Below are 13,220 nucleotides of genomic sequence, written 5' to 3' on the forward strand. Positions count from 1 at the left end.
GAGAGGAGAGGTTGTAAATATACGTTCTATGCGTACGCCGTACGGCCTGGGCAGCCAGCATCTAACTGTTCTAACAGCAATATATAATCCATTTCAGAAGCAGAACGCACGCAATAAGTTATAATAATAACAATTATTGAAAAGTTCTGGGTTTATAAAGTCGTATTTGGGAGCAATTGACCAATAGTTTGCTTTCAACCCATGAACTCCTTCCTCTCTCACCTTTTTATATATATTTTCATTTGATCTACTAATTCTGTATTGTATTATATTGTTTGTTTTGTAAAGTGTCTTTGAGCATTAGGAAAAGCACTATATAAATCTGATGTATTATTATTATGAATGGTAGGCTTTTTTAAATGTTTCTCATCTGGGTAAGAGTGCTCTCGACCACTCTTATAATTTGGTCTTGCCTGAGAGAAAAGCAACAATAAGAAAACATTGCTGAATCCCAGGTAAGAACAAAATAAGAGGAAATACTAGTTAAGAACGAAATCTGTTCTTATATCGCTTCATGAATGAGGCCCATTGTTTCTACAGAACGAGGGGTTGTCTCAACACTGAGAACATGTTAAATATGTACATTGCTACAGAATGAGGGGTTGTCTCAACACTGAGAACATGTTAAATATGTACATTGCTACAGAATGAGGGGTTGTCTCAACACTGAGAACATGTTAAATATGTACATTGTTTTACTGAATGAGGGGTTGTCTCAACACTGAGAACATGTTAAATACATTGTTTTTACTGAATGAGGGGTTGTCTCAACACTGAGAACATGTTAAATATGTACATTGTTTCTACAGAATGAGGGGTTGTCTCAACACTGATAATAATATATGAGAACATGTTAAATATGTACATTGTGCCTTTTCTGCAGTCCAGCTGTGACAAGAAGTCTCCCTCTTGAAATTAGCCATTCAGAACTGCAGCCACAATCGTTGTAGTTAATAAGGTAGAATGTGCATGTAGTACAAGATGGTGGCCTGCATGTAAATCTTCTCTTTTCTACCTAAAGTTGAAGCTAAGATATGTTTCTGGTAGCATTTTTATTACAAGTGTATTAATGGAACTATTGCTAGACCTTGAGTCATATTTGATCTGCAATGTCTAGTCTGAAAGTTGGATCTGAATTTTTAGATATACGATAATATATAATGTGTGTTTTATTTCAGCTAAAATACATGTTTAGGGACCTCAAAGACCTATATTAATTTGTTGGAAAGGACTCAAAGATGTCCCATGTAAGATAGAGTGAATGCAGAGAGAGAGAGAGAGAGAGAGAGAGAGAGAGAGAGAGAGAGAGAGAGAGAGAGAGTGGTATATCACTACTCCATAAATAAATAAATGGCGCATTTATATATCTCTTTTATCCAAAGCACTTTACACAGGGTTTACACCTTTTCCAAAGCTAAATTCAAGCACTTTTCAAGCTTTTTCTTTTTTATCCACTTTTTCTACCCATTTTTCTATTTTTCTCCCATCCCAATTTCGGAGGCAGCCTGTCGCATCTTTTCACCGCAGCAGCTCGAACTCTCAGTGGCGAGGAGTAACGCGTGGGAGGCTCACGCTGCCCCCGATACTTCCTGTTTCTGCTGTACAGGCGTCACCCAACCGACCTGTAGGAGTCGCTGTCCACAACGTCCAATCCCCATCCACCGGCTTTCCCACCCTCTAACACTGCCAATTGTGTTAGTATGACGGCCGGCCAAGCCGGTAGCAACGCCGAGAGCTGGGCTCGATACCAGCATACCCTGCGTTAGTGGCGAGCGCCTTGCCCACTGCGCCACTCAGCCGCCTCTTTTCAAGCTTTTTCAAGGTGCCTTTAAGCTTTTCCAGCATCTTATGCGGCTGTGGTCAATTAAATATTTACTCAAAATGATCATTTCACTTCTTCCATCACATTAAATCAGATGTTATTGTGCTATAAACAACCAAAATGATGTAGACTTGGCAACCTGGCATCCTGGGGGCGACAGTGGCTCGGGAGGTGGAGCAGTCGTCTGGCAATCCGGAGGTTCCTGGTTCGATTCCCGCTCCTCCCGGGCAGCGTGTCGATGTGTTGGCACCTTGCATGGTTGCCTCCGCCGTCGGTGTGTGTGAGTGAATCGAACCGGGAACCTCTGGATTACCAGACGGCTGCTCTACCTACAGAGCCAATGTCCCCCCCACCCCCCAAAAAAACTCCAGTTGGTAGGATTACTTTCAAAATGTAATCTGTAACAGAGGAATGATTACATGTTTGAAATTGTAATGAGTACGAGCTTCATGCTATTATATATTTGGACTACAGATGAAAGGATGCTGAACACAGTTATTATATATTTGGACTACAGATGAAAGGATGCCGAACACAGTTATTATATATTTTGGACTACAGATGAAAGGATGCTGAACACAGTTATTATATATTTGGACTACAGATGAAAGGATGCTGAACACAGTTATTATATATTTGGACTACAGATGAAAGGATGCTGAACACAGTTATTATATATTTTGGACTACAGATGAAAGGATGCTGAACACAGTTATTATATATTTTGGACTACATACAGTATGAAAGGATGCTGAACACAGTTATTATATATTTTGGACTACAGATGAAAGGATGCTGAACACAGTTATTATATATTTGGACTACAGATGAAAGGATGCTGAACACAGTTATTATATATTTGGACTACAGATGAAAGGATGCTGAACAGTAACACAGTTATTATATATTTGGACTACAGATGAAAGGATGCTGAACACAGTTATTATATATTTTGGACTACAGATGAAAGGATGCTGAACACAGTTATTATATATTTTGGACTACAGATGAAAGGATGCCGAACACAGTTATTATATATTTGGACTACAGATGAAAGGATGCTGAACACAGTTATTATATATTTTGGACTACAGATGAAAGGATGCCGAACACAGTTATTATATATTTGGACTACAGATGAAAGGATGCTGAACACAGTTATTATATATTTTGGACTACAGATGAAAGGATGCCGAACACAGTTATTATATATTTTGGACTACAGATGAAAGGATGCTGAACACAGTTATTATATATTTGGACTACAGATGAAAGGATGCCGAACACAGTTATTATATATTTGGACTACAGATGAAAGGATGCCGAACACAGTTATTATATATTTTGGACTACAGATGAAAGGATGCTGAACACAGTTATTATATATTTGGACTACAGATGAAAGGATGCTGAACACAGTTATTATATATTTGGACTACAGATGAAAGGATGCCGAACACAGTTATTATATATTTGGACTACAGATGAAAGGATGCTGAACACAGTTATTATATATTTGGACTACAGATACGACAAATACGATGAATTGAAAATGGGGGACCCTGATGTAAACAAGACGAAAGTCTTTCTCTGGTCTGCATCCCCTTAACAATTGTATGTATTGAGCTGTACTGTACTGTACCCATTCTGCAATCTGTTAATAAAGTTTTCAATCAATCAATCAATCAGATGAAAGGATGCTGAACACAGTTATTATATATTTTGGACTACAGATGAAAGGATGCTGAACACAGTTATTATATATTTTGGACTACAGATGAAAGGATGCTGAACACAGTTATTATATATTTGGACTACAGATGAAAGGATGCTGAACACAGTTATTATATATTTGGACTACAGATGAAAGGATGCCGAACACAGTTATTATATATTTGGACTACAGATGAAAGGATGCTGAACACAGTTATTATATATTTTGGACTACAGATGAAAGGATGCTGAACACAGTTATTATATATTTTGGACTACAGATGAAAGGATGCTGAACACAGTTATTATATATTTTGGACTACAGATGAAAGGATGCTGAACACAGTTATTATATATTTTGGACTACAGATGAAAGGATGCTGAACACAGTTATTATATATTTTGGGCTACAGATGAAAGGATGCTGAACACAGTTATTATATATTTGGACTACAGATGAAAGGATGCTGAACACAGTTATTATATATTTTGGACTACAGATGAAAGGATGCTGAACACAGTTATTATATATTTGGACTACAGATGAAAGGATGCTGAACACAATTATTATATATTTTGGACTACAGATGAAAGGATGCTGAACACAGTTATTATATATTTGGACTACAGATGAAAGGATGCCGAACACAGTTATTATATATTTGGACTACAGATGAAAGGATGCTGAACACAGTTATTATATATTTTGGACTACAGATGAAAGGATGCCGAACACAGTTATTATATATTTTGGACTACAGATGAAAGGATGCCGAACACAGTTATTATATATTTTGGACTACAGATGAAAGGATGCTGAACACAGTAGCATGGGAGGCTTGGCTTCCAGCCCGGCGAGGTCAGCCCAAGGTCATGGAGCTCACAGCTCTATATTGGAATTCTCTAGATGTCTACAGCTTTCAATGGTGAGAAAACACCAGTGTTGTAGGACTCGAGTCCTGGACTGATTTTCAGGACTCGTCGTGACTCGACTTGGACTTGGCACTGACTGCATTTGGACTCGGAAGTTGCAGACGAGGATTAATTGCTAAATACAGTTATTTATTTGTATTAAATATTTTATTTACTGGGACGCCCCAGTGGCGCACCGCATACTGCCTCGCAGACCTACGCGGCCGTCCCGGGTTCGCCTCCCGCTCCCGGGCTGATTTGTCGCATGTCCTCCCATTCTCCCTCTCCTCTGTCGGTCATACAAGACCTCTGTCGGTCTTGTATGACCAATAAAAGCTGTAAAAATTCTAAAATAAATCTTTAAGAAAGAAAAAATGTATTTACAGTTATATTATTATTATAAAAAAATTTTGTAATAGGCCCTAATCATTTGGCAAAAGATATTGATGGCTAGTGCATTTGTTTGGCTATTGTGTCACAAAGTAAATAAACTCCCTTTGAAACGGTGACCGCTGTGTCATTTATGTTTAAACTCTTAAGCCATAGCCCTATTTTCTGAAAATGCACCTAAAAAAAGTAAAATGGAAGATTGCTCCACTTCTACAAGGTCCATTTGCATGGTCTTGGTATCTAGGGACATCTATGGACCTCAAGGAATGTGTCCCAGTGTCTGTTACTAGGCTTGAGTCAATTGTAATGAACCAAAGGAGAATATCATTTTTTTTTTTTTTTTTTTTTTTTATCTTTGACAGTGAATAACACCATGCTAAAAATGGTGAAGAACATGAAGAATTGCCACTGAGCTCATTCAGCACCTTCTTGAGATCTGTAGGTAAACCTGTAGGTAAACCTGTACTGTCGGTAATAAGGCTGTCAAAGTTATTGCGATATTAAGGCGCTAACGCACTATTTATTTTAACTCACGATTAATGTTTTAGAAAAAAAAATAGTTTTTCTTTTTTTACTAGACTTCACTCAGGTGTATTATTGATACTCTCATTGATACTATGTTTGTTTCTGACTCAACGTCCTTTATTCATTGTTTTAAATTATTATTTTTACTTTTAAGTTATTTTGTGCTCTGTTTTGAATTTGATGCAAATTTGCAATGCATGAGGGTCATCCTTTTGTGTTAAATGGCTGCATAAAGCAAGCATTTGTTGACTCATGTTGATAAGAGTATTAAAACTTGAAAAATATCAGTTTAACACTTTCAGTGCCGGGTCCGACTATTAGTCGGGTTAACTCGCCGAAGGTTGAGCGTCAGGACCCCCGAAAACCCGAGTATAGTCGGGTTTTCATCGTTATTTCTTTTATTCGATATTTCATTCATAGAAACATGCCGGCAGCTTGTGTTATCACTGGGGATGGGTCTGAGATCGCAAAAGTCCAATACCGCTGCCTAACGCCTTGCAACCGCTATTATTTGCACTCCATTTGAAACAATGTGGCTTGTTGTCTGGGCCGAGCTGCGGCATGCAGGCGGGGTCTAATGACTCGGGCAAGACCAGCGCTTCTAACGGATGCATCGACGAGGCTCGCCCCCCCCCCCCCCCCCCCGTTCATGTTCAATGCTGGATTACGTTGGAAACATGATCGCGATCAATACTTGGAATGGCGATCAGATAATTGGAATATTCTTTTCGGGACAGATCCTGGTCAAGGTAAGGAATATATAGTATCAATATTGCGTTGGTCGAAAAATTCCTTTGTGCTGTGTGTGTGCCGTGTTCCGTTGGTTGCGATCAAAGCACGGAGGGTCGGCTCCCCTGATTTGAAAACAGTAGCTAGTCCAGGGAAGAAACGATAACGCATTTACTAGGGGTGCACCGATATGAAAATTGGCCACCGATACCGATACCGATTGTTCAACTAACACAATCGGCCGATACCGATACCGATAATTGTGGCAAAAAATAAGTATTTTTATTTTTTTTTAATTTTTTTTTTAATTTTTTTTTTAATTTTTTTTAATTTTTTTAATGAAACTACTGTATATTTGTATGTGTGTTTGTATTTGTAGGCATCTTTACTTACTTAAAAAAGGAAACATCAAGAAATATGTTTATGGTATCACTGATCCCTCTCCCAGTATCGTCTGGCGGCCTGCAGAGGGATACTATTTTCTCAACCAGAGCTTTCAACCAATGCAATGGAACCATTCTGGCGGCCTGCAGCGGGATACTATTCTCTCAACCAGAGCTTTCAACCAATGCAATGGAACCATTTTGATTGACAGTCGATTCGGCCAATTACGCCACACCGCTAGCACCCACCTCCTGCTTACCACCAAGCGTTTATTCATTTTTCTACTTCGGGGCATGCCGCCATTGATCTGCTTGCTCGAATGCGAGTCAAACTTAGAACCACAACAAGCTAATACGTTAGCTGCCCGGCAGTGCCCGCCGACCAGCGCGCTCCACAGGATGGCCAAACGAGACACAATGATTTTACTGCAACAAATTTTATAATAAAACAAAGCCTTTCTATACATTTGTCTGGTTGAAAACTTTATTAACAGATTGCAGAATGTGTAGTTGGGTACGGAATGAGCAACGGAATGTAACCGAGCTATGCACGGCTTGCTTGCTATCTTCGGGTAAATACTATGCTGATGTAATTGAACGTGTAACTAACTATAATAACGTTAATGCCACAAAACGAATGTTTGTGTCATTTTAACAGCAGATACTTTCTTAAATGCCATCCTCCCGACAGAGCGGTGTTGATGGGGAGCTCTGATGGATTCGCTTGGTTGTGTTATTAACATTGAACAGCTAACCGAAAGCTAGGGTTAACTAATGTTAAAGGTTTAGCCATAACGTTACGTTGGCTAAAGTTGGGGCTATTCTTAATCCAGTAATAATGGCTGCAGACCTGCAAGCAAAGTACAGCAAGTTGGCAAAGGAGTATTCCAACGTAAATCACATTTTCACCAGTAACGTTAGTCTTCTGCCTCCCGGCTATGAACGGACTCGGAGTAATGCCTTGCTGCTATGGGTAATAATAATATGCTGATGTTATTGTCCGTGTAACACTAACTATATAACGTTAATGCCACAAAACGAATGCCTTGTTAATCATAAATAGTAACTTTGATGCAGTAGCTTGTGTGTGTGTGGGGGGGACGGCGGGCGTTGTGCAGGTAGGTCGCGAGTGAATTTTTTTTTTTTGCCTTTTGACGCTACACAAATGGATGGTTAGTTATCGGCGACTGCTATCGGCACATTTGAGCTTATCGGCCGATAGGCCGATAGCAGTCAACAAGGCACTTATCGGCCGATACCGATACCCGACCGATATATCGGTGCACCCCTAGCATTTACTAGAATACACGTTGCCGGCCATTATGGAGCATTTTGGAAATTACACCAGACCGCCCTGAAACTACACTCATATTCACGACGGTATAAAACGGAAATGTATGGATGGGAAAATTATCTGTTTTTTGCATATTGACCGGAAGAAACTCAATGACAATCGACCATATTATTAGATACATAGCTATAATATATAATATAGCTTTAGGCCTGCAAACACAGCCACGTATCCCCATGTTAAAAGGCGCTGGCCTTTCAACAGTAACAGTAAACAGTGCCATCTGGCGCTCAATGTGTTAAGGTAGATTTAGAACAGATAAAAAATATGCGATTAATTTGTGATTAATCGCGAGTTAACTCTGGACAATCATGCGATTAATCAGATTCAATATTTTAAACAATTGACAGCCTTAGGGCTTGTGTCCATAGGGGACGTTTTATGAGTTGTCAGCTCCTTTCTGTCATTAATTTCTATGCTACAGGCGTGACATGCGCGATCCTCTTCCCAGCGCCGCGCCTCGCGTTTTATGAGCTCTCGACGGCAGCGTTTTTGGCGGAGTGCTCCCAGCTCATAAAGTTGGAAGTAGTTCAACTTTTTTGGAAAGGAGCGCGCTCATCAATGTAACTCATCGAGGAAGGGGCGGAGCCGCGGCTGGCGCGAGCTCTGGGGAGACCCAGAAAAACGCTTGGAACTTTTTTTTCTTCTTTTTTCAAAGCGGTCCGCCTCAAAAAAAATTGCTATTAGTGGACACATAGCCTTAGTAGGTAAACCTGTCCTGTAAGTAAACATGTAGGTAAACCTGTACTGTAGATAAACCTGTAGATAAACATGACTACATGTTTGTTCTGCATATTCTGATCCCACAGCATGTGACGTTGCAGGGTGACACCACTCAGATGAAAAGCTCAGACATGTTGTTTCCAGGGAGACGGATCAATCAAAACACAACCTGCTTATGACCCCAAAGCCAGAAACCAGAAAGAATCAAACTTTGACAATGAATGAGAGACTGATGTTATGGACCCACAGAACATTTGTTTTCTTTTTTTATATCCAAACGATCTTTATTCTATATAGTAGTTCGCAGTTCTGAAAACAGAACAGGTACCTTATTGATTGATTGATTGATTGATTGATTGATTGATTGATTGATTGAAAACTGTATTAACAGATTGTAGAATGGGTACAATACAGTACCTTGAACATTCTCCTGGATGTCTCTCAGTGTCATCTATAAAATCTTTCTCATTTCATTGCCTATGAAGCAGCTTCAGACTACTTGATGAGATCACAAGTTTGAGTTTTAGCACTTTAGCAGTTTCTGGGTGCATGGGAGAGAGTTGTTATTTTTCACCAATATTTGTGTACTGCTTTAGACCAGAGGAATAACTTGTATGAATTCTGAAATTGGGCATAGTTCCCCTTTAATGCAATACTCCCAGTGATGTAGTGTTAAATAAAAGGTCAATCGGATCTCAGACCAGGTTTGGGATCACAATTAAGTACCCTTTCACTGCCACACTACAGAAGGTTAACCCTTTACTAAGGTTAACCGTCTGTAGTGTGATAGTAAAGGGTTAACCTTCTGTAGTGTGGTAGTGAAAGGGTTAACCCTTTGTCGTGTGGCAGTGAAAGGGTTAACCTTCTGTATTGTCACAGTGAAAGGGTGATCTGTGAAAGGGTGATTGTGTGGAATTTATGTGTGCCATTATTACTGTCAATGTAATGATTGTGGAATATTTGTATAATGAGGCTTTGGCTGTATGTGTATTGTCACCGAATTTCCCCAAGGGGATCAATAAAGTTCATCCTTATCCTTATCCTTATCCTTAACCTTCTGTATTGTCACAGTGAAAGGGTTAACCTTCTGTATTGTCACAGTGAAAGGGTTAACCATTTGGTAGTGCGGCAGTGAAAGGGTTAAGGGAACAACACACAGTCTACAGCATAGCCTTTATGATATGTTAGCCTACAGTATATGGCCTAATGTTACTTCATAAATGTGTACATTTCAGAACATGAAGTTGTGTTTTACTAAATCTTAAAGTGTGTCCTATTTCTATAAAGCGGTCTAATAATAACGTTAGGTGACAACAAGTTGAATTTAAGAAGAATTGTACAGTGTTTAGAGTGTGTTTACCCCAACACGCCTCGCCTGACCACAGATCATCTGATTAGCACTACACTCAGTATAGTACTACTCATTCAAGATATTTATATGTCATATGCACAGTTAATAAACAGACTGTTACACCGTACAATGAAAACCTTACTTTGCTAGTCCACCCTTCATGAAGAATCACAAAATATAGACTTATACTAGAATTAAAAATATTAAGAAAAAGTTTAATGCTAAAATAAAGAATCTTAAAAAGATAAATAAAGTATAAAAATAACGCACAAGTGACAGAGCAACCGTATAATATATAAGGCACATTCAGTTCACTGTGTAGCAGAAGGATATTTTTCTATATACTTTCGAAGCATAATTTCATACCCAGTTTAATCACCTGTACGTTGTATATTACTATTGTACTTCAGTGTTACATTTGTACTCTGGTTGGATGCCAAACTTCTTTTTTCGTTGTACTGTGCTGTATGATTGATGACAACAGTACCTTTCAAATGGAATCTCAATCTCACCTGGCTGGTGGACGAGCAGCCAGAGGACCACCAGGAGACCCAGTCCACAGCAGCAGCAGCCGCAGAGACGCTGCACCGGCCGGCGGCGCCTTGACAGCAGTGGCTTCATTAGTGAGTTAACTAACAGAGTGGACCGTTAGGTCTCCTTCCACACTCATCCCCTTATCTCCCGTTAAAACATCTGGCGCGTGCTTCTCTCCTTCACCGTCTCCGCGCGCGAGCTTTTCCCCTCGCGACTGGATTATCAAATTGCAACAAAAAAAAACTAAAAAACTAAAAACACTTGTGGCGGAATTATTAGACAAACAAACAAAGAGTTATTCCGCTAAAGCGCGCGGTGGCGTCCATACCTCGCGCGAGCCTAAAGTATAAATGACCGTGGCGTCCATACCTCGCGCGAGCCTAAAGTATAAATGACGGTGTCGCGCTACATACATACAGATACAGCCAGGAGCTTCTGACCCCACTACCCGCTGGTCACGTTCCACCTGCTGTTGCGGGGCGTCGCCACCGGGCGGCGACAGACCTTCTGTGAGACGCACAGGAGAAGACCGTGTGGCCATTGTTGGCCAATAGAGGGGATTTCCATCAGATATCATGTGAGAATAGTAGTTATAATTCCTCAAAACAATAGTCTTATATAACAGCATTAAACTCTATCTCAACCCATCATGACTGCAAATATAAATCAGTTTTACTGCACTGTTTGCAAACATTACCAATGCAAACAAACATTTTACAGCACAAGAAGACATTAAAAACGAACTAATAAAGGTACATAAGGCAGGCAGGGTGTCAGCCGCCGTTCCGCTCCTCCAGACCCAAATAAAGACATGCGCCCGGGTCTCTCCGGCGCCCCCTCCAGGTGTCATGCCGGGAAGATGAAGAGGCTCTCGGCGGCTTGTGTTTAGACGAAGTCTTCCACGGAAGTTCCACCAGAGGAGCGTGTCCAGGGAAGTGTTTGTGTGATGATGTTGTCCTTGTCCACTTTTGGTCATTTGTTTGGTACATTCATTTGTTGCAGACGCCACCCCCGGCCCTGCCCCTCCCTCATTTAAACACTTTGTGTGTGTTTGTATAAAATGATAATCAAATATTGAGTTTTTCTCTGACGTACTGTGATTGATTGATTGATTGAAAAGTTTATTAACAGATTGCAGAATGGGTACAGTACAGTACATCTCAATACATACAATTGTTAAGGGGATGCAGACCAGAGAAAGACTTTCGTCTTGTTTCCACCAGGGTCCCCCATTTTCAATTCATCATAACATATATGACATACATGACATACAGATAGACAGTACTGCTACATCTATACATTTATGACATATCAGATTTGCAAATACAGTACTGTTTGTGATACAAAAGTGTCCAGAAAAGGAGTGTATATACATTTGGCGTAGAAACTGTACATTGGAGGAGGTTGGTGGGGTGGGGTTGGGTGGGTTGGGTGAGGGCTGTACATTGGAGGGGGGGGGGGGGGGGGGGGGGGGGGGTTGGGTAGGGGACACACACACATTTTACACTGTACATTGGAATGTTGACAAAGCCTTACTTGGTCATTTACTGTACAACTAGGTTAGGACATTTGTAGGGGCCAGTTTCGAATTGCAGTCTCACGTAGGTGTTTTTTTAGAGTGTTTTTGAAGGTGGGTAGTGATTCACATTCCTTTACAGCTTTAGGCAGGGCGTTCCACATTGATGTGGCATAATTGCGAAACGTGTTTAGTCCCTTGTTTGAGCCGAATCTGGGTTTTACATGATTTGTGGAGCTCCCTCTGGTGTTGTGATCGTGGTATTCACTGACCTTTGGGAAGTATTTTGACATGTACATGGGTACCTTGGTCGCGTAGTGTATCTTGTAGACCAGGCCCATTGCAAGTTGCTGTACTCTGTCGTCTACTCTAAGCCATCCTAGGTTGTCAAAGTGGGCAGGGGTGAGGTGGGTTCTAGGAGTCAGGTCAAGTAGTAGTCTGACTAGCTTGTTTTGAGATGTTTGTAATTTGTTTTTTAGTGCCTTTGAGGTGCTTTGGTACCATGAGGTGCAAGCATAGTCGTAGTACCCTTGAATGAGTGCTCCTGCTAGAGTCTTCAGGGTATTCTTGTTTACCAGAGAGGAGATCCGGTACAAGAATCGCGTTCGTTGGTTGACTTTTTTTATTACATTGGATGCCATTTTGTCACAGGAAAGATTAGCCTCTAGGATGGAACCCAGGTAGGTAATTTCATCTTTCCTTGTGACAATATTGTCACCCACTGTAACCGAGAAGCCGTCAGTCTTGCTGAGTTTGTTATTTGAACCGAAGAGAATGGACTCTGTTTTGCCCATGTGTAATGATAGTTTGTTGTCGGCGAGCCATATGCAGATTTTGCCTAGTTCCGAGCTGAGGGCTTTTTCAACCTGTAACTTGTTCTTGTCAGAGACCAGCAGGGCTGAGTCGTCCGCAAACAGGAACAAGTTGCAGTCACAAGCTGACGACATGTCATTTGCATAAATTAGGAATAGTAGCGGTCCTAGTATGCTTCCTTGTGGAACACCACAGCTCACTGTGAGGGGGGGGGATAGGGTACCGTTTACTTCCACCATCTGTTCCCTCCCCTCCAGGTAGGATTGTATCCAGCTCACTGATAAACTATCAAAACCAATTGCTTTTAGCTTGTCAATCAGAATGGTGTGATTGACAGTGTCGAAGGCCTTTTGTAGGTCCAGCATGACCATGCCGCAGTATTTGCCCGCGTCCACCTCTTGTTTGATGTGGTCGTTCAAGTAGAGAAGGCATGTGTCAGTGGAGTGGGATGTTCTGAA

At 40.7% G+C, this 13,220-nt stretch overlaps 1 protein-coding gene across 1 annotated transcript in view; it reads right to left on the reverse strand.

Moving 5' to 3' along the window:
• The window catches only part of LOC311233587 (sodium/potassium/calcium exchanger 3-like), a gene marked incomplete at both ends in the record, with an annotated part of 96,168 nt that extends 85,648 nt beyond the window's left edge, over positions 1–10,520 (reverse strand). The window contains one exon of the mRNA XM_084320554.1: positions 10,412–10,520. Coding sequence (XP_084176680.1) covers positions 10,412–10,520 — 109 coding nt within the window. The remainder of the gene's footprint in view (positions 1–10,411) is intronic.
• Positions 10,521–13,220: the final 2,700 nt, after the last annotated feature.

This window comes from Notolepis coatsorum (genome assembly GCF_963971535.1).
Source record: "Notolepis coatsorum genome assembly, chromosome: 8".
Taxonomy (NCBI): Eukaryota; Metazoa; Chordata; class Actinopteri; order Aulopiformes; family Paralepididae; genus Notolepis; species Notolepis coatsorum.